Here is a 21,594-nt window from a genome sequence, read left to right as displayed (position 1 = left end):
TCCCATAACTCCATGGTTGAAAAAATGACTGGGACTAAATCTCTTTTCAATAGTAACAACTTTATAAATATATACAAATATATATGTAACTGGCAGGTAGTCAATGCACATATAAGCCAAGGAACCTAAAAATGGTACCTGCCCAGAATTTGGAAATGAAGGTATAAATAATCAAATTTTCTATACTATGATATAACAAATAGGAACATTAAATAAGATTAACTAAGAAAAAAGCTATGAATGTGCAGTTGCTTAGACTAGTGTTTCCTCAAAATCATTAATGGACCCAGGGTACCTCCCTAAAAAAGAAAGTTTGATTATTAAAATGTAACAACAGAAATCAAATTATTAAAAAATTTTGTTATTCAGAACATATGCAAACAATCTGATATTGAAAAATAACTAGATAGCAAGTGTCCAATGTTTACGAAGAACTGTTCAAAGGACACGTGGTCCCGATTGTTTCTGTGATCTGTTTGTCAGTTGGAATGGAACTGGGATGGTTTTCCAGGCTTTACACTTTAGAGGAAACATCCTACAACAAGCCTGTTCAATCCCCTTTATCTGGTTCTAAATTCCCAATGCAATCTTTCCATAACTAATTTGACTTCCTATGCCCTTCAATTCCCAGAGGGAGTAATCTTGGATATCTCAAATGAATATTCCATATTATGGTAAGAAATATTTATACAAAAGTGTTGAGGACCTATGACACAAACTAACAAACTGCAATTACCATTTGTTACATTTATTTAAAAAAATGCCATCTTGTAAATTTATTTAAATCCCATCCTCATGTTGCAATTTATGGCTTATGTTTTATATTACTTACTCAACTGAAAATTATATGAAGGTACCATAATGTAGGAAGCTATAACAAGCATTCAACATATATTTTGAGTGATTAATGAATAGAGTAAATGAATGCATACAGATGGCCAACAGACACATGAAAAGATGTCCAACATCACTAATGATTAGAGAAATGTAAATCAAGACCACAATGAGGTATCACCTTACACCAGCCAGAATAGATAGCATCAAAATATTTACAAACAATAAATGCTGGAAAGGATATGGAGAGAAGGGAACCCTCCTACACTGTTGGCAGGAATGTAAGCTGTTAAAACCACTATGGAGAACAGTATGGAGGTTCCTTAAGAAAATAAAAATAGAGCGACCAGATGACCCTGCAATCCCACTCTTGGGCATGTATCCAGAAGAAAGAAAAAAACAGGATCTGAAAGGATACAGTCACCCCAGTGTTCACTGCAGCACTGTTAACAATAGCCAAGACATGGAAGCAACCTAAATGTCCACTGATAGAGGAACGGATAAAGAAGATGTGGTGCATATATACAGTGGAATATTACTCAGCCGTTAAAAAGAAAGAATGCCATTGGCAGCAACATAGGTGGACCTAGAGAGTGTCATACCGAGTGAAAAATCAGATAGAGGAGAAATATCATATGACACCCCTTATATGTGGAATCCAAAAAGAAATGACACAAATGAACTTGCTTACAAAACAAAAAAATATGCACAGACTTAGAAAACAAACTGAAGGTTGCCAGGAGGGAAGGAATAGTTAGGGAGTTTGGGATGGTCACATACACACAGCTATATTTAAAGTGGATAGCCAACAAAGACCTATTGTACAGCACATGAAACTCCACTCAATGTTATGTGGCAGCTTGGATGGGAGGTGGGTTTGGGACAGAATGGATACAGGTATATGTATGGCTAAGTCCCTTCACTGTTCAGCCGAACTATCACAACACTGTTAAGTGGCTATACCCCAATACAAAATAAAAAGTTCAAAAGAAAAAAAAATAGAGTAAATGAATGAACTTAGAGCAAACTTTGAGGAAGCAATGATAGTGCCTCTCTGAACTAGGTGATTTCATCAGTGACAAACCTCTACAATGAGGATAATGCTGATGCCTGCTTGATATATCCCCTCACAACTTTTAAGTACTTCTGCATATGATTTCATGAGATCCTTGTAAGCAATCCTATGAAATAAGGATGCAAATACTATTGCTCCTCAAATGGGAAAACCTAGGCTCAGAGAGATCCAGGGCTTACCTGGTGAGCACTACTAGGTGAGCAGCGGCAAAAGGAGGAATCAAACACCTGCTCTGATTGCCTGGCAAGTGTATCCTTGGCTACAAGGTTAGCACAGGTGGTGATGCTGAGCCTCAGCACATTCAGCTGGTGTTAAGTACTTCTTACCCAAGATCAGGACTGGTCCTTGGATCTGAGGCAGAGCTGGACTCAAAGATGGAGGTCAAATGACTTCATCTATAGAAAGAGTCAGAAAGAGGACTCTGGCGATGAGGAACAGGGTGTTTCAAGATCAGGTCCCTGGAAGACTCTCCCATTCAGATGGGAGAGGAGCTAGATAAGAAAAGGAGAGATGAGAGATGTAGGAACAGAATGAGGAGAGAAGAGGGTCAGGGAAGGAAAAGGGAGTTGGAGGCAAGTAGCCATGGGATCACAGGCTGCCGTCAGGTCACGGAGGATGAGAACGGAGAACCGGCCCCTGCATTTGCTGAACAGATTCCATGGCCAACCATTGAGAGGACTCATTTGGTTAGAGTGGTAGAAAAGGAAGACAATTCAAGAGGCATTAAGGTATGAGGAATTCTAATTTGAGGCATAAAGGAATGAAACAATTCTAAGTTACACAAAGAATCTTGGGAAATCTAGATATGTTTCAAGCCAGTTGTATAGCAGCTTCAAACAAACACAGTCAGTTCTTTCAAGGGCTCCTAAGAATGCTAACCCAATCCAGAAAATGAGACTAAAGTTAAATGGTAGAAATGGAAGATGCATATGGACATGGAATTCCTTGCTGCTACGACTTCTCTTCTTTCATCTGTCAAAGAGGAATCACTGTTACCATTTCCCAGAGAGCACAGGAGGCTGGAGTGTTCAGTTTAGTTCAGTTCAGCCACTCAGTCATGTCTGACTCTTTGTGACCCCATGGACTGCAGCACGCCAGGCCTCCCTGTCCATCACCAACTCCCGGAGTCCACCCAAACCCATGTCCATTGTGTCAGTGATGCCATCCAACCATCTCATCCTCTGTCATCCCCTTCTGCTCCGGCCCTCAATCTTTCCCAGCATCAAGGTCTTTTCAAATGAGTCAGCTCTCCGAATCAGGTGGCCAAAGTATTGGAGTTTCAGCTTCAACATTAGTCCTTCCAATGAACACCCAGGACTGATCTCCTTTAGAATGGACTGGTTGGATCTCCTTGCAGTCCAAGGGACTCTCAAGAGTCTTCTCCAACACCACAGTTCAAAAGCATCACTTCGTCAGCACTCAGCTTTCTTTATAAAGAAAGTCCAACTCTCACATCCATACAAGAGTTCTGGAAAAACCATAGCCTTAACTAGATGGACCTTTGTTGGTAAAGTAATGTCTCTGCTTTTTAATATGCTGTCTAGGTTGGTCATAACTTTTCTTCCAATGAGTAAGGGTCTTTTAGTTTCATGGCTGCAGTCACCATCTGCAGTGATTTTGGAGCCCCCCAAAATGGCTGAAGTGTAGAAAGTACAAACAGGCCAGCTTGCTAGAGTGCTCAACATTGACAGCCTTTTTCAGGCTGTACAAGATTGCTCCAGAAAACCATTAAACTCTCTCCAAGCAAAGGCAGTGTGTGTGTACTAAGCTGCTTCAGTTGTGTCCCACTCTGCAATCTCTCATCTTCCAGGCTCCTCTGTTCATGGGATTCTCTAGGCAAGAATACTGGAATGTGTTGCCATGTCCTCCTCCAGGGGATTTTCTCAACCTAGGGATTGAACCTGCATCTCCTCTGTCTCCTGCAGTAGCAGGCAAGTTCTTTACCACTAGTGCTATGGGAAGCCCAGCAAAGGCAGTGATCAAGTCCATTTCACAGAAGAGAAAGGCAAGGCACACAGAAGCCCAGTGACACCTGAAGCTGAGACAGTGACTGACAGATCAGATTTCCTTCTCACTTCAGGTCTTCTCTCTGCTGATCAGATCTACTCTAAATGCCTTTATAAATGTTTCAGTGAATCTTATCTTCATGCATTGGATTAGCAAGATCAACTCCCCACTGATAATGCAAAATAACCCTGAAATGTTTCATGCCTTGCTGATCAGCCAGAAATTGAACTTTCCGGCTCCGTTTGGGCTGTGATGATCTTGATCTTTCACCTCTGGCAAAAATCTTCTCATAGCTATAATTTTTAAGTTCATAATGAGTGCTTCATTTGCTTTCCAAGCAGATAGAAAACCTTTTTTAAATACACTCAGGCTGCCATGACCTTCGTCAATGACTTAAAGAGTTCATCACATGTAATAATTTTCTTTGCTCAGGAGACACACTTAAGTTTTCTTTGAAGAGATTTGGGCAATAACCCTATTGCTGAAATTAAGCGCACATGCATGCATGCGCACACACACACACACACACACACTTTCAACTTGTCACCTTTGTACCATACCTGAAATCAAAACTTTTCTTTAAAATGTACTTAGAATTCTGCATGACTATCAAAGAGTTCTAAAATCCTTCAGCCTGTTAACTAAAATACAATAAAAATGTCAGCTAAATCTATTTATAGTAAAAGAAGCACACCATCTTAACTAAACAAGCAGACACCCTAAATGCCTACAGGAACAAATGCAGTCCAGATCCCAAATGGGACTGTAGGCTGCCCCACACAGCTGAAGGAGGCTGAACTCATTTGGGGTACCTCTTGGAATTTTTTTAAACTAAAGAAGAAAAACTGATTTTAATGATATGGGACAATGTAAAGCCATTCTAGCCTATTTTGCCTATTTTTGTGAGGTTTATAGCATGAAATAGAGGTTTTGAATAGTGTAACATCACACTCCATGAAAGCTTTCTGGAAGGCAGGCCCCAGATCCTAGTCTCCTTTTTGACTCCCTATGGAAGAAGGCACTGCCTATATGAAGAGGCTGCTGAACTTCTGCTGACTATCATATTCTATTTCTAAAGCTGAATGGTGGGCACAGTGGGCTTTATTATTAGGCCTTAAACTGTATATATGTTTTATGTACCTTCTGTAGGTATGCTATCTCATAATTTTAATAAAGGAAAGAAAGAAGAAAGAGGAAAATCCTGAGGCCTATCAACTATACATTTTAATTCAATAGGTCTCAAGTGGAGATAAGGGATTTTCTTTTTTTTTCTAATCACCCCAGGTAATGCAGATGTGGGCGATCTACAGAATTCACTTTGAGAGACAAACAAAAAAGTAAACCAACATAAATAACATGCCTATAATTAATACACTGCTTTAGTGGTGAAGGTGTCTTATTTTCATGGTTCAAATTATCAGGTTTAGCCTTAACACAGAGAACAAAGTATTTAACATAAAATATTACTCTCAGATATGCCTAGATATTTCTTCCTAACTTGCTCTGATTTGTCTCTAATTTATAATGCTTTTCATTTCTTTTTTTCCTTCAAATATTTGAGGGAAGAAATCCATGATTATATTTCTCTCCTACTTGGTTCATCGCCCAGACTCACACAATTTTACAAAGTTATACAGCTTTGGAAATTTACTCAGGAATTAAGACCTCACATTTACTTCACATTTTGAGGAATGCCTTTTAGCTGAATCCTTCCCAACTTCAGCTTGCAAAAAAATGAAATATCAAGGTAAAAAAAAAAACAGTGTATCTTTTCCCAAACACTTACCCCTCTTGCTTTTTCATTAAACAACAGTTTAAGTGTCAAATGAAATAAAAATATCTCTGTAACAACAACATGAAAACCACATAATACTTTCTCTACAAACTCAGGAAATTATTTTCCAGTTTTATTTTTTTTTAAGAAACTTCTTTAAGAAATCCCTGTGGTAGTTACTAAAAGGTAGAAGTTACTCGAATTTGAGTGCAATGATTCTCTTAGCAAATCCTATAAGGCTTAAAACCTATGTAAGGCTTTTGGAGGAAAAAAAACATGTCTTTTACCACCAAACTTTACATTTGGAAGAGAAATGTATACAGTTTTAAACCAAAAAAAAAAAAAATGTGTTTATCCTATGTCTCACAAGTTAGAATAGAAAACATTTTGATCTATCTTCTTTTTTACACCTGACAATGAAAATAGGGTTCACCAAGTCATCACTTTCTCTATTATTTGAAAAAGGAACTAAAACTTCATGCATACACATACATACACACACATAATCACCATCACCACCAATCAGACCATGTGAATAGCACACACTACAACCCTGGAGTTTGAAAAATCACATTTAAAACACTGGAATGAATAAATAACAATCACAAAATAGAAGCTAACCAAGTTTCTAATATTTAAATGAAAGTAATTTAAAATTTAAAAGCCACAAAATAAGACTGTCAGTCAGCTATACCCTTAAACAGTCTCAATATAATACTTCAAGGGTGTGCTGGCATTCTAGCATACATGCACTGCTCTGCACGTACATTGAGTTCCCATGGCCACTAGAATGATTATAGTTGGCTCACTGAAACAACAGCAATGTAAGTTATCAAAACAGAAATTGTTCTTTAATTTTAACAAAAAGTAATAAGGCTATTCTCACCAAAGGACAAGAGGTGAGTTTAAGGGATGCAATGACTTTCAACTCATGACAAAACCTTTTCTGTAACCACCAATCTTTCTGTAACCACCAAAAGGCATTTACAATGACAGGTATATAAGTAACAGAAAAAAATTCCTACTAAATTATATAACAACTTTACAAAATAAATGAACAGAATCATTTCAAATGACACTACTCTATCTGCATACATCCCCCAAATCATTAAATACAAATAGGCTACACAGTTACACATTTTAACCCATGAGTTCAGTTCAGTTCAGTCACTCAGTCCTGTCCGACTCTTTGCGACCCCATGAATTGCAGAACGCCAGGCCTCCCTGTCCATCACCAACTCCCGGAGTTCACTCAGACTCACGTCCATCAAGTCAGTGATGCCATCCAGCCATCTCATCCTCTGTCGTCCCCTTCTCCACCTGCCTCCAATCCCTCCCAGCATCAGAGTCTTTTCCAAAGAGTCAACTCTTCACATGAGGTGGCCAAAGTACTGGAGTTTCAGCTCTAGCATCAGTCCTTCCAAAGAAATCCCAGGGCTGATCTCCTTAAGAATGGACTGGTTGGATCTCCTTGCAGTCCAAGGGACTCTCAAGAGTCTTCTCCAACACCACAGTTCAAAAGCATCAATTCTTCGGCGCTCAGCTTTCTTCACAGTCCAACTCTCACATCCATACATGACCACTGGAAAAACCATAGCCTTGACTAGACAGACCTTTGTTGGCAAAGTAATGTCTCTGCTTTTCAATATGCTATCTAGGTTGGTCATAACTTTCCTTCCAAGGAGTAAGTGTCTTTTAATTTCATGGCTGCAATCACCATTTGCGTGAATTTTGGAGCCCCCCAAAATAAAGTCTGACACTGTTTCCACTGTTTCCCCATCTATTTGCCATGAAGTGATGGGACCAGATGCCATGATCTTCGTCTTCTGAATGTTGAGCTTTAAGCCAACTTTTTCACTCTCCACTTTCACCTTCATCAAGAGGCTTTTTAGTTCCTCTTCACTTTCACTTTCTGCCATAAGGATGGTGTCATCTACATATCTGAGGTTATTGATATTTCTCCTGGCAATCTTGATTCTAGCTTGTGCTTCTTCCAGCCCACCGCATCTCATGATCTACTCTGCATAGAAGCTAAATAAGCAGGGTGACAATATACAGCCTTGACGTACTCCTTTTCCTATTTGGAACCAGTCTGTTGTTCCATGTCCAGTTCTAACTGTTGCTTCCTGACCTGCGTATAGGTTTCTCAAGAGGCAGGTCCAGTGGTCTTGTATTCCCATCTCTTTCAGAATTTTCCAGTTTATTGTGATCCACACAGTCAAAGGCTTTGACATAGTCAATAAAGCAGAAATAGATGAGACCCATGAGAGCATATGCTTAATACAAGTATTAAAGATGTATATATAAGTATGTGAGATCATAAAGTCAATGTCAAGAAATAACAGAATCTAGAAGGAAAAGTGTTTTCTTAAATGTACAAACACGGCAAAGGATGGTCAGTTGGAAAGAACAGGGCAATGTGGAAATGTACCCCAGTACACGTACTTGTGTGGGTACAGAGCCACTGTGTACAAGGCAGAGCAGACAATCACAGGGAATAGAATCGAAATCTTCACCTAGTGGCACGTGACACTGGACTCAACTTTTCAATCTTTTCATGTACAGGCACCAAAAATTTCTCCTTCTATCCTTAGATAAGATTTTACTAATATACAGTACAAAAGATTAAGCTTCCCTTACATTTATTTCAACAATAGCCTACCCTCAGTTACCTTATAACAGTATTTTCAGTTCAGTTCAGTTCAGTCGCTCAGTCATGTGTGACTCTTTGTGACTCCAGGAATGCAGCACGCCAGGCTTCCCTGTCCATCACCAACTCGCAGAGTTTACTCAAACTCATGTCCATCAAGTCAGTGTTACCATCCAACCATCTCATTCTCTGTTGTCCCCTTCTCCTCCTGCCTTCAATCTTTCCCAGCATCCGGGTCTCTTCCATTGAGTCAGTTCGTCCCATCAGGTGGCCACAGTATTGGAGCTTCAGCTTCAACATCAGTCCTTCCAATGAATATTCAGGACTGATTTCCTCTAGGATGGACTGGTTGGATTTCCTTGTAGTCCAAGGGACTCTCAAGAGTCTTCTCCAACACCACAGTTCAAAAGTATCAATTCTTTGGCAATCAGCTTTCTTTATAGTCCAACTCTCACATCCATACATGACTACTGGAAAAACCAGAGCTTTGACTAGATGGACCTTTATTGGCAAAGTAATGTCTCTGATTTTTAATATGCTGTCTAGGTTAGTCATAGCTTTTCTTCCAAGTTGCTAGTGCCTTTTAATTTCATGGCTGCAGTCACCATCTGCAGTGATTTTGGAGCCCAAAAACATATAGTCTGTCACTGTTTCCATTGGTTCCACATCTATTTGCCATGAAGTGATGGGACCAGGTGCCATGACCTTAGTTTTCTGAATGTAGAGTTTTAAGCCAGCTTTTTCACTCTCCTCTTTCACTTTCATCAAGAGGCTCTTTAGTTCCTCTTTGCTTTCTGCCATAAGGGTGGTGTCATTTGCATATCTGAGGTGATTGATATTTCTCCCGGCAATCTTGATTCCAACTTGTTCTTTATTCAGCCCAGCATTTCTCATGATGTACTCTGCATATAAGTTAAATGAGCAAGGTGACAATATACAGCCTTGATGTACTCCTTTCCCAATCTGGAACCAGTTTGTTGTTCCAGGTCTAATTTTAACTGTTGTTTCTTGACCTGCACACAGATTTCTCAGGAGACAGATCAGGTGGTCTGGTATGCCCATCTCTTTCAGAATTTTCCACAGTTTATTGTGATCCACACAGTCAAAGGCTTTGGCAGTCAATAAAGCAGAAATAGATGTTTTTCTGGAACTCTCTAGCTTTTTCCATGATCCAGCAGATGTTGGCAATTTGATGTCTGGTTCCTCTGCCTTTTCTAAAAGGCTTGAACATCTGGAAGCTCACGGTTCATGTATTGCTGAAGCCTGGCTTGGAGAATTTTGAGCATTAATTTACTAGCATGTGAGATGAGTGCAATTGTGTGGTAGTTTGAGCATTCCTTGGCATTGGCTTTCTTTGGGATTGGGATGAAAACAGACATTTTCCAGTCCTGTAGCCACTGCTGAGTTTTCCAAGTTTGCTGACATATTGAGTGTAGCACTTTCACAGCATCATCTTTTAGGATTTGAAATAGCTCAACTGGAATTCCATTACCCCCATTAGCTTTGTTAGTAGTGATGCTTCCTAAGACCCACTTGACTTCACATTCCAGGATGTCTGGCTCTCGGTGAGTGATCACACAATCGTGGTTATCTGGGTCATGAAGACCTTTTTTGTATAGTGCTTCTGTGTATTCTTGCCACCTCTTCTTAATATCTTCTGCTTCTGTTAGGTCCATACAGTTTCTGTCCTTTATCGAGACCATCTTTGCATGAAATGTTCCCTTGGTAGCTCTAATTTTCTTGAAGAGATCTCTAGTCTTTCCCATTCTATTGTTTTCCCTATTTCTTTGCACTGATCACCAAGGAAGGCTTTCTTTTCTCTCCTTGCTATTCTTTGGAACTCTCCATTCAAAGGGTATATCTTTCCTTCTCTCCTTTGCTTTTCACTTTTCTTCTTTTCACAGCTATTTGTAAGGCCTTGTCAGACAACCATTTTGCCTTTTTGCATTTCTTTTTCTTGGGGATGTTCTTGAGCAGTGTCTCCTATACAATGTCACGAACCTCTGTGCATAGTTCTTCAGGCGCTCTATCAGATCTAATTCCTGGAATCTGTTTGTCACTTCCATTGTATAATCGTAAGGGATTTGATTTAGATCATACCTGAATGGTCTAGTGGATTTCCTTACTTTCTTCAATTAATTTTAAAAAGGCTTAAAACTTAAAATTATCTAATATCTTTGTGCACATCATTTTCTCCCATAATTTCATATAAAAATAAAAGAGTCTATTCCCTTCATATCAGAAGATATGACCAAACTGGACTTTGCAAGCTTCTTTTCTGAAGCTCAGTGTTCAATATTTGTGAACAATTATGTCTCACTCTCCAGGACTTCAAAAATTCTTGATAATCATGAAACTGCATAATAAACATTAAAGAACTAGAACAATGATGCTAGAAGACAAAGAAGATGTTCATAAATTCTATATTACTAATATGCAACATTAATGTAAATATCCACTGGGGAATGAACATGTAGATACACATTCAAATGCTATATGTTAATGTCGAGAAAATGAGTGATCTTTGAACTTCTGCCAAAAGTCATTTGAGAAAGAAAAGGTTTTTAAGGGAATCACATTACAAAGAGATAAATGACACGAATTAACTCTTTCCTCAAATTCTTTCAAGGCAATAGATAGATAATCATAGCAGGTGCTAATCCAAGACTTTCGTAACTTCCCTACCTCGCTAATTATGTGGCAACTGAAAGAATCTCTTGGCATAAAGAGATGTTGGTTAAATCCAGTTATCTGCCAATTCCATTCCTACACTTAGAGAAAACACACATCCATGACTCCTGGCTTCACTTTAAAGGCAGGGCTTGATCTCAGCCAGTCTTTGGTGCTACCTGGCAACACTACCATCCTCTCCAGGTGACTCACTCTCATCGACAGGGCAAGTCCACATTTTCTCTTCTCATCTGAAACATGAATAGCATTTACCCCACCCTCATTCTCATGTGCTATGAAAAAATAAAAGCCATCAGAATAAAACTTCCAAGTGTGCCCCTCAACCCATTTACACAGATCTATAGCCGTGCACTCTGTCTTCCCGCCTATTATTATGAATAAATGGTCTAAGTTCCCACTGAAGGTCATATAACCCAACATCACTCTCTCTCACTTGATCAAATAAATTGCTCCAGCACTCTCTCTTAAATCCACAGCTCCCTCTCCACTGTACAGTTCCCATCATGATAGAAAATGCTGTCCTTTCTGAAACAGTAAATCTTGACCACACATCCCTCTCTAAAAATAGCCCCATTTCTCTATTCCTTTTTATCACAAAGGACATCATAACCACGGTCTATACTTCTCATCTCTAATTCTTCTCTTCCTGTTTTCCTTAAGCCTACTCCAAACAAGCTTTTGCCCCTGCCCTCTACCAAAACCAGTCTGTTAAAGGTTAACAGTAACCCCTGCATAGCTTAATTTAACGGTAAATTCTCAGAATTCATTTACACAACTCCCATCAGTAGAATCTGATATGCAGGCATGCTAAGTTACTTCAGTCATGTCCAATTCTTTGGGACCCTATAGACTGTACCACACCAGGTTCCTCTGCCTATGGGTTCTCCAGGCAAGCATACTACAGGGGATTGCCATGCCCTCCTCCAGGGGATCTTCCCTACCCAGGGATCGAACCCAAGTCTCTTAAGTCTCCTGCATTGGCAGACAGGTTCTTTACCACCAGCACCATCTGGGAAGCACTGGTGTCAGAATCTGACACCACTCATCATATATCCTCCTCCTTCACACCCCTTCTTCACCTGGCTTCCTGGATACCATGCTCTCTTGTTTTTCCTTCAGTCTCATTAATTATACTCTCTCTGTTGCCTTTGCTGGTTATCCCTCATTGCCTTAACCTCTTAATGTTGGAGGGTCCCCAGGCTCAATCCTTGAACCTTTGCTCTTTTCTGTCTACGGAATATCATACACAATCTTGGCTTTAAATATCATTTATTCATTGATGATGCCCTAATTTACATCTCCAGGTTTAGGCCACTCCCTCAACTCTCAACCCTTGTATCTATGATTGCTCACTGACATCTTCAACTGGATATGTAATAGGCATCTCGAAACACACACACACACACAAAAACAGTTCTCCATGTTTACCATATGGCTGACATTACAAGTGTTCATCAATCCAGTTCCCCTCTCCTTGAGGGCACAGGAATATGGTAAGGCCAAACGACTTGTTCTGGCCAATGTAATGTGAGCAGAAGCACCACATATCACTTCCAACAGAAAAATGAGAAGTCCATTTGTGATTCTCTAACTGTTGCCTGGAAAATCCCATGGATGGAGGAGCCTGGTGGGCTGCAGTCCATGGGGTCGCTAAGAGTCGGACACGACTGAGCGACTGAGCAACTTCACTTTCCACTTTCATGCATTGGAGAAGGAAATGGCAACCCACTCCAGTGTTCTTGCATGGAGAATCCCATGGACGGAGAAGCCTGGTAGGCTGCAGTCCATGGGGTCGCACGGAGTTGGACACAACTGAAGCAACTCAGCAGTAGCAGCAGCAAGCTCATTGGAAAAGACCCTGATGCTGGGAGGGATTGAGGGCAGAAGGAGTAGGGGACGACAGAGGATGAGATGGCTGGATGGCATCACCGACTCGATGCACATGAGTTTGGGTGAACTCCGGGAGTTGGTGATGGACTGGGAGGCCTGGCATGCTGCGATTCATGGGGTCGCAAAGAGTCAGACACGACTGAGTGACTGAACTGAACTGAATCTCTCTCTCTCTCTTATGGCACGCCTAAAATGCTTTGTGCTCCGTCCAGATGATGTACCTTCAAAACATAAGCCTCCACTAACCAGGTTTCCTTAGTAATAGCAAAGATCTTCCCACTGACCCACATGGGGCAGGTACCATTAGCAAGAAATAACCCTTCATGCTTAACTGAGATTTTGCCGTTCTTAGTTATCACAGTACACTGTGGCTACCCAGACTAAACAACCCCACATATCTGCTGTCACACAGCACTCTTCTCCACCTCAGCAAACTCCATCCTTCCAGCTGCTCAGTCAAAAACCTTGAAGTCACTCTCGACCCTTTCTTCTCTCACACCCCACATCCAGTCCATCAGCATATCCTGTGCCTTCAAAATACATTACGGAAAAACCCAAATGAACTTTTTGGCCAACTCAATAAATACAGAATCTTACCACCTGTTGGTTTCTCTACCACCATTCTGCTCTTCAAAAGACACTGGTTAGAAAATGAAAGACAAACCAGACTGGGAAAAATATTTACAAAGCATATATATATATATATATATATATATATATATATAATGAAGGTATTATATCCAGAATATAGAAAATTCTCAAAGCTCATCAATAAGAAAGCAAAACGCTCAATTTTGTAAAAAGCAAAATTTTAGTAGACATTTCCCAAAAGAAGACATAGATAACAAATAAGCACATGGAAAGATAAAAATGCTCACCATTATTAGTCAGTGGGTAATGCAAATTAAATAAAAATCACAATGAGCGTGGGAGGTAAGAGAGGCTCAAGAGGGAGAGGCTATATGTATACATAAGGCTGACTCATTTCTATATATGGCAGAAACCAACACAATATTGCAAAGCAATTATCCCCCAATTAAAATTACATATATCCTGCCTCATTCAAAGTATTCTTTTCTTGGACTACCCTGATGGTTGAGTGGTTAAGAATCCACCTGCCAACGCAGGGGACACAGGTTCAATCCCTGGTCTGGGAAGATTCCGCGTGCTGCAGGGCAACTAAGTCTGCGTGCCACGACTCCTGACCGCAAGCTCTAGAGCCTGAAACCCATAACTACTGAGCCCTGCGCTGCAGCTACTGAAGCCAGGCGCCTAGAGCCTGTGCTCTGCAACAAGAGAAGCCACCGCAACCAGAAGCCCAAGCACCACAACTAGAGAACTGCCCCTGCTCGCCGCAACTAGAGAAACTCCACGCAGCAACAGAGACCCAGCATGGCCAAAAATAAGTAAATTAATTAAAAAATGTTTAAATTTGTATTCTTTTCTGAATGATAAGATATCAGGAGAAATAAGTGACTACAAAGCAGAGCCCCTCGGTACAAAATCGCAGGGCCTCTCAGCCAAGAAGAACCACCTATAAGTAGCTCCCACAATGGACTACTGCCATCCCGATACATAAGCACTCCTCTTTGGCTATGGTTCCCCAGGAGTTGGATAATTTCTTTGAACTCATCTTAGAAACCTGGCCTCATTTCTCCTTGTTTAATACCATCTTCACCTGCCATTAAACTTATACTGACCCTTTTCCCATGACTGTAGTTTGCCCTGAATTTTTTTTAGAACTGAGGAATGGCCATAGTGGGTGTCCTCAGTTCACGAGTCTTGGATATAAAAGCCCCTTGGCTTGGATTCCTTGTCCTCTGTCTCCTCATTTCTCACTGAAGTAGAAAAATCACGATCTATCTCTGTTTCATTCACCTCCCTTGCTTTTCTCCTTGAAATCCTAAATTCCACTCATTATTGTCAATTTTAGCCTCTAACACATTACTCTACCTGCTTCTTTCATAAGCTGCTATAGATATGCATTTCCTGTGATGTGATTCCCTTGTCATAAAATAAAATATAAAATAAAAGGATAGCACCCACTTATGTTTAAAAAAGCTAGCCCCATGACTCACCTCGTTTCCACCAACTGCCTTGGTTAATATCACCGCAGAAGACACAGGCGGAGGCATGCAACCTACTGTCTGCAACCTGAAATAGAAAACAAAAAGCAATTGTAAATAGGTTTCTTTTTTCTTCCAATTATAAAATTTTCACTACATTCATTCTAAAACAGCAGAGCTGGGAGAACGTTTATTGGTGCACACGTCCTGTCGAGTTCCGACAATTCTGTATGAGCCAAAACGGCTTAGTAGAAACACTCAACCATGCCACAGATTTGAATGATCTCATTTTTAAAATTATTTAAGCTCTTATACAATTCAAAAAACAGTCAGATTATGGTGAGTGTAGTGATCGAAAATAACCCAGTTTATCATTTGGTAAATGTATATAAGCTCAGTTATGTTCAGATATCTTTTCCTTATATGTTTTATAGGAAGGCTTTTGGCAAAAATAAAACTTTAAAACCTCTTGCAGGGCTTCCATGGTGGCTGAGCGGTACAGAATCCAAATGCCAGTGGAAGAGACATAGGTTCGATCCCTGATCTGGGGAGATCCCACATGCTGTGGAGCAACTAAGCTCATGTGACACAGCTATTAAGCCCTTGCTCTAGAGCCTAGGAGCCAAAACTACCGAGCCCACATGCTGCAATTACTGGACCTTGGACACCCTAGAGCTTGAAACAAGAACCAGTACTGCAATGAGACACCCATGTACCTCAACTAGTCAGTAGCGTCCATCACCAAAACCAGAGAAAAACCTCACCAGCAACAAAGACCCAGTATAACCAAAAATAAATAAAGTTATATATATATTTTAAAAAACCTCTTGCAAAGTTCAAATGTATTTAACAAACACACAAGCTTACATTTGTTAATTCTTTTCCACAAAACAGCAATTCTGAAACTCATCTCATAAAAGACATTTTCATGTTCCTATAATATCATTGTAAAAATAGGCATGATACAATCATATACTGCAAGGAGATCCAACCAGTCAATCCTAAAGGCAATCAGTCCTGAATGTTCATTGGAAGGACTGATGTTGAAGCTGAAACTCTAATACTTTGGCCACCTGATGCAAAGAACTGACTCATTGGAAGAGACCCTGATGCTGGGAAAGATTGAAGGCAGGAGGAGAAGGGGATGACAGAGGATGAGATCTTTGGATGGACATGAGTTGAGTAAGCTCCAGGAGCTGGTGATGGACAAGGAAGCCTGGTGTGCTGCAGTCCACGGGGTCACAAAGAGTTGGACATGACTGAGTGACTGAACTGAACTGAATCATATACTTCTTAGATTCAGACCCTGTGGTAAATTCTAGTGTCTATTCTAAATTTGGTTCTTATTAATTATGTACATATTCCCTAGATTGTAATTAGAAGTCTATTCTCTTAGTTTAGAATAGAAAAATATATTGCATCACGAGCAAATGAAATTATGAGTAGTAAATCCAAGTATTAAAGATAAAAAAAAAAAACATTATTCAGCATTCATACAGAATATACATTCTGGGGACAAGGAGAAACTGGCCCAACTAAAGTGGAAAGTTTATACAAGGAATCAAGGACACAGAGTACCTGACTAATATTTGAATGTAGGATCACAGGTGATTTTTTATTCTCTTTTGTAATAATGTATAATCTGCTGCTGCTACTGCTGCTAAGTCGCTTCAGTTGTGTCCGACTCTGTGCGACCCCATAGACGGCAGCCCACCAGGCTCCCCCGTCCCTGGGATTCTCCAAGCAAGAACACCAGAGTGGGCTGCCATCTCCTCCAATGCATGAAAGTGAAAAGCAAAAGTGAAGTCACTCAGTCGTGTCCGACTCTTAGTGACCCCATGGACTGCAGCCTACCAGGCTCCTCCGTCCATGGGATTTTCTAGGCAAGAGTACTGGAATGGGTTGCCATTGCCTTCTCCAAATGTATTATCTAATATTTACAAATGAATTTATATTAGCTCTGAAATAAGAAAAAATAAAAGTTTTCATTAATTTTGACTGAAGACTTAAGAAAAAATCCTTATATGGAATTTCAGTTCAATTCCCACTAATATAGCGATTTTTTTTTTTTTTTTTTTGGCCATGCCTCATGGCTTATGGGATCATAGTTCCCATACCAGATTGAACCTGGGCCCTTAGCAGCAAAAGCATAGAATCCTAACCACTAGACCACCAGGGAATCCCCAAATATGGTCTTCTTTTAAGGCCTATTTTCCCAAGTGATGTTCAAGTAGTGTCTAATTATGAATTTCCGATCTCTCACCCTTTCTTGTGATCATCACCATGAACATCACTAACACTTACTAGGCTTTCACCAATTGTGATAGATACTGTTCTAGACAATAGACACTTTACTCATTTATCCCTCATGAGTATTTAAGATAAATACTACCATTCTCTTTCTGAAAACTGAAGTTAAAAAAGGAGTTAAGTGATACAACCAAACTCACAAAACCACTTATCCAGGACTAAGTTATTCCTGAATCCAGGGACAACAACTTTAGCAAAGCCTGTTCCTCCAGCCTCTGCCTTCTATATTCCTTGCCACGAATACTAGTGATAAGCCCTCTCAGGTATTTTCAATCTTTCTAGCTTTTTCAATCTTTCCCTCTCTTGTGGTCCCTTCTTTTCTATGTACAAAGGAGAGTTCTCAACATCTTAACAAAAAAAAAACAAAACCCTAATCTATACATTTAATATATATGCTTTCTATAGGTAGGATATTACACAAGGGTATTAAAAAAAAAGTATAAGGCATCATTTCTGCCTTCAAGAAGGCAAAACATTCAACACACAAATGTAGATAACTAACCTCAAAATTAGTATTGTTTCCTCAAGATATAGTCCTACCTTTATCACTGTGGCTCACTGCTGTGCTCCACTTACTTGACCCCAAAGCTCATTCTCTCTCTACTCCCCTGGAATCAGACTTATGACCCTCCTAGTAAAAGTGTATGTGCATGCACATGCTCAGTCTTGTCTAACTCTTTGCAACCCCATGGACTGCAGCCCACCAGGCTCCTCAGTTCACGGGATTCTCCAAGCAAAAGTACTAGATTAGGTTGCCATTTCCTCCTCCAGGGGATCTTCCCCTCCCAGACTTTCCACCCCAAGTTTCCCATGGATCCTGACTTGGTGGGCGGATTCTTTATCACTTGAGCCACCTGGGAAGCCCCTCTAGTAAAAGCAGTAACCTTATAAATCACCAGAAATCTCCCACTCATCAAATTCAACATCCTTTTCCCTACATTCATTCTCCTTACCTCCTTGCTTTTCAAAGCACTCTATTCTCTTGGTTGTCATAGTACAGCATCATTCTAATTTACCTTGTGTTTTAAACAAACCCATTCAAGTTTTTTGCTGGCTACTCCTTTCTTCTTCTCAATCTTATTTTCAAACCTGAATGGATAAGAATACTTAAAAATTTCTATTGCTAAACCCAGCCTCCACTCCCAAATCTGTACATTGCTGCCTAAGACTACCACCTTGAACTAAACTTGTCTAACACGGAATTTATGTATTTTCTAAGAAATCAACTTTGCCTCTCAATTGACTTTTATCTCTGTCAATGGATCAGTTTACTCCTAATGAACTAGTTTGAAACTTTGGAGTTAAGCGGAGCTCCACTTAGTCTTAATAAACCAATCAATCACCACAACCAATTTCCCACTGTTTTCCATGACTGTTGTCATCATCCCCCTTCAGATGCTTTTTGGCCCAAGTCTAGACATATCTAAATGCCTACTCAGTGTTCTCCGTACCCCAACTTTTTCCTTTTAACACAAAAAGTTAAGGCAGTATGTACTCAGGATACATTTATTTCAGTGATTTAAACAGGATCCTGATACAAAAGTCAGCAACTCCCTCTAGTTAACATACTGAGTGTGTACTCTCAAATTGGGAAGGGACGGGAGAAAAAAATGAGTGAGGAAAAGCTTTCTCTAAATGAGGCAGACTAAGTCTGTACTCCTTTCAGTTCAATATCCTGAGCTGAAGAATTGTATGCTTTTTTTAATTAGGCATATGGAGATTACAAACTCTACTCTGCCTACATACCCAGGACAATACTATCAGATAATCTTCCTTAATGACCACTCTTGAGCATGTGTTCTCCTGTTTAGCACATTTAAGAATTCTCCATCATCCACAGATTTAAACCCAAACTCTTCAGATCAGTAGGTCCCACCTTTTACAGCTTGGCCTTAAGGAAACTTTTTATCTTTGTCGCCCACTAATGTTTCATGTTTGAATTCTCCACTTTAGAGGTACACCTTCCATGCTGAACTTCTTCCCTTCAGTTCAGTTCAGTCACTCGGTCAAGTCTGACTCTGCAACCTCATGACTGCAGCACGCCAGGATTCCCTGTCCTTCACCAACTCCCAGAGCTTGCTCAAACTCACATCCATCAAGTTGGTGATGCCATCCAACCACCTCATCCTCTGTCGTCCCCTTTTTCTCCTGCCTTCAGTCTGTCCCAGCATCAGGGTCTTTTCAAATGAGTCAGTTCTTTACAACAGGTGGCCAAAGATTTGGAGTTTCAGCTTTAGCATCAGTCCCTCCAATGAACACCCAGGACTAATCTTCTTTAAGATGGACTGGTTGGATCTCCTTGCAGTACAAGGGATTCTCAAGAGTCTTCTCCAACACCACAGTTCAAAAGCATCAATTCTTTAGTGCTCAGCTTTCTTTACGGTCCAACTCTCACATCCATACATGATTACTGGAAAAACCAGAGCTTTGACGAGATTGACCATTGTTGGCAAAGTAATGTCTCTGCTTTTTAATATGTTGTCTAGGTTAGTCATAGCTTTTCTTCCAAGGAGCAAGCATCTTTTAATTTCATGGCTGCAGTGACCATCTGCAGTGATTTTTGGAGCCTAAGAAAATAAAGTCTGTCACTGCTTCCATTGTTCCCCCATCTATTTGCCATGAAGTGATGGGATGAGATGCCATGATCTTAGTTTTCTGAACACTGAGTTTTAAGCCAGCTTTTTCACTCTCCTCTTTCACTTTCATCAAGAGGCTCTTTAGTTCCTCTTTGCTTTCTGCCATAAGGGTGGTGTCATCTGCATATCTGAGGCTATTGATATTTCTCCCGGAAATCTTGATTCCAGCTTGTGCTTCATCCTGCCCAGCAGTTCTCATGATGTACTCTGCAAATAAGTTAAATAAGCAGGGTGACAATATACAACCTTGATGTACTTCTTTCCCAGTTTGGAACCAGTCTGTTGTTCCATGCCTGGTTCTAACTGTTGCTTCTTGACCTGCATACAGATTTCTCAGGAGGTAGGCAGGGTGGTTTGGTATTCCCATCTTTTTAAGAATTTTCCACAGTTTGCTGTGATCCACACAGTCAAAGGTTTTGGCATAGTCAATAAAGCAGAAGTAGATGTTTTTCTGGAATTCTCTTGCCTTTTCTATGATCCAACAATCTTGGCAATCTGATCTCTGGTTCCTGTGCCTTTTCTAAATCCAGCTTAAACATCTGGAAGCTCTTGGTTCACATACTGTTGAAGCCTAACTTAGAGAATTTTGAGCATTACTTTGCTAGCATGTGAGATGAGAATGGATATAAGAGTTGGACTATAAAGAAAGCTGAGCGCCGAAGAATTGATGCTTTTGAACTGTGGTGTTGGAGAAGACTGTTGAGAGACCCTTGGACTGCAGGGAGATCCAACCAGTCCATCCCAAAGGAAATCAGTCCTGAATATTTGTTGGAAGGACTGATGCTGAAGCTAAAGCTCCAATACTTTGGCCACCCGATGCGATGAATTGACTCAATGGAAAAGACCCTGATGCTGGGAAAGATTGAAGGCGGGAGAAGGCAACAATGGAGGATGAAATGAGTGGATGGCATCACTGACTCAATGGACATGAGTTTGAGTAAACTCCAGGAGTTGGTAATGGACAGGGAGGCCTGGTATACTGCAGTCCATGGGGTCGCCAAAAGTCGGACACAACTGAGTGACTGAACTGAACTGAGATGAGTGCAATTGTGCAGTAGTTTGAGCATTCTTTGGTATTGCCCTTCTTTAGGATTGGAATGAAAACTGACTTTTTCCAGTCCTGTGGCCACAGTGGAGTTTTCCAAATTTGCTGGCATATTGAGTGCAGCACTTTCACAGCATCATCTTTTAGGATTTGAAATAGCTCAGCTGCAATCCCATCACCTCCACTAGCTTTGTTCATAGTGATGCTTCCTAAGGCCCACTTGACTTCGTATTCCAGGATGTCTGGCCTTCTTCCCCTATAACTGGTTATACTTATCTAACAAATCACAAGCTAGACCATTTTGATTGGCTACTATTATATATATATATATCCTACATGCATACATGTTAAGTCTCTTCAGTTGTATCCAAATCTTTGGGACTCCATTGACAGTAAGCCCACCAGGCTCCTCTGTCCATGGGATTCTCCAGGCAAGAATACTGGAGTGGGTTGCCATGCCCTGCTCCAGGGGATCTTCCCCACCCAGGGACTGAATCCACATTTTTTAAATCTCCTGCATTGGCAGGTGGGTTCTTTATCACTGGGATCACCTGGGAAGCCCCATATGTCCTGCTGCTGCTGCATATGTCCTACATATCCAACTAAACTAGAAAGT

At 40.4% G+C, this 21,594-nt stretch overlaps 1 protein-coding gene across 50 annotated transcripts in view; it reads right to left on the bottom strand.

The window, feature by feature from the left end:
* The window catches only part of SLC10A7 (solute carrier family 10 member 7), a 312,501-nt gene that overhangs the window by 269,840 nt on the left and 21,067 nt on the right, over positions 1 to 21,594 (bottom strand). For 48 of the 50 annotated variants that reach the window (XR_008703531.1, XR_008703530.1, XR_008703528.1 and 45 more), the window contains one exon: positions 15,000 to 15,075. Coding sequence is in view for 41 of the 50 variants with exons in the window: in XM_055550423.1 (XP_055406398.1) it covers positions 15,000 to 15,075 (76 nt within the window). In the remaining 9 variants the exon portion in view is untranslated. Of the gene's footprint in view, positions 1 to 9,807; positions 10,697 to 14,999; positions 15,076 to 21,594 lie in introns of those variants that run through there. The other 2 variants (XM_055550412.1, XM_055550434.1) reach the window with 2 other exon arrangements.

Source organism: Bubalus kerabau, chromosome 16 (assembly GCF_029407905.1).
Source record: "Bubalus kerabau isolate K-KA32 ecotype Philippines breed swamp buffalo chromosome 16, PCC_UOA_SB_1v2, whole genome shotgun sequence".
NCBI lineage: Eukaryota > Metazoa > Chordata > Mammalia > Artiodactyla > Bovidae > Bubalus > Bubalus kerabau.
Note: the sequence above shows the minus strand (reverse complement) of the source record. Positions and strands in the feature narration are given on the sequence as shown.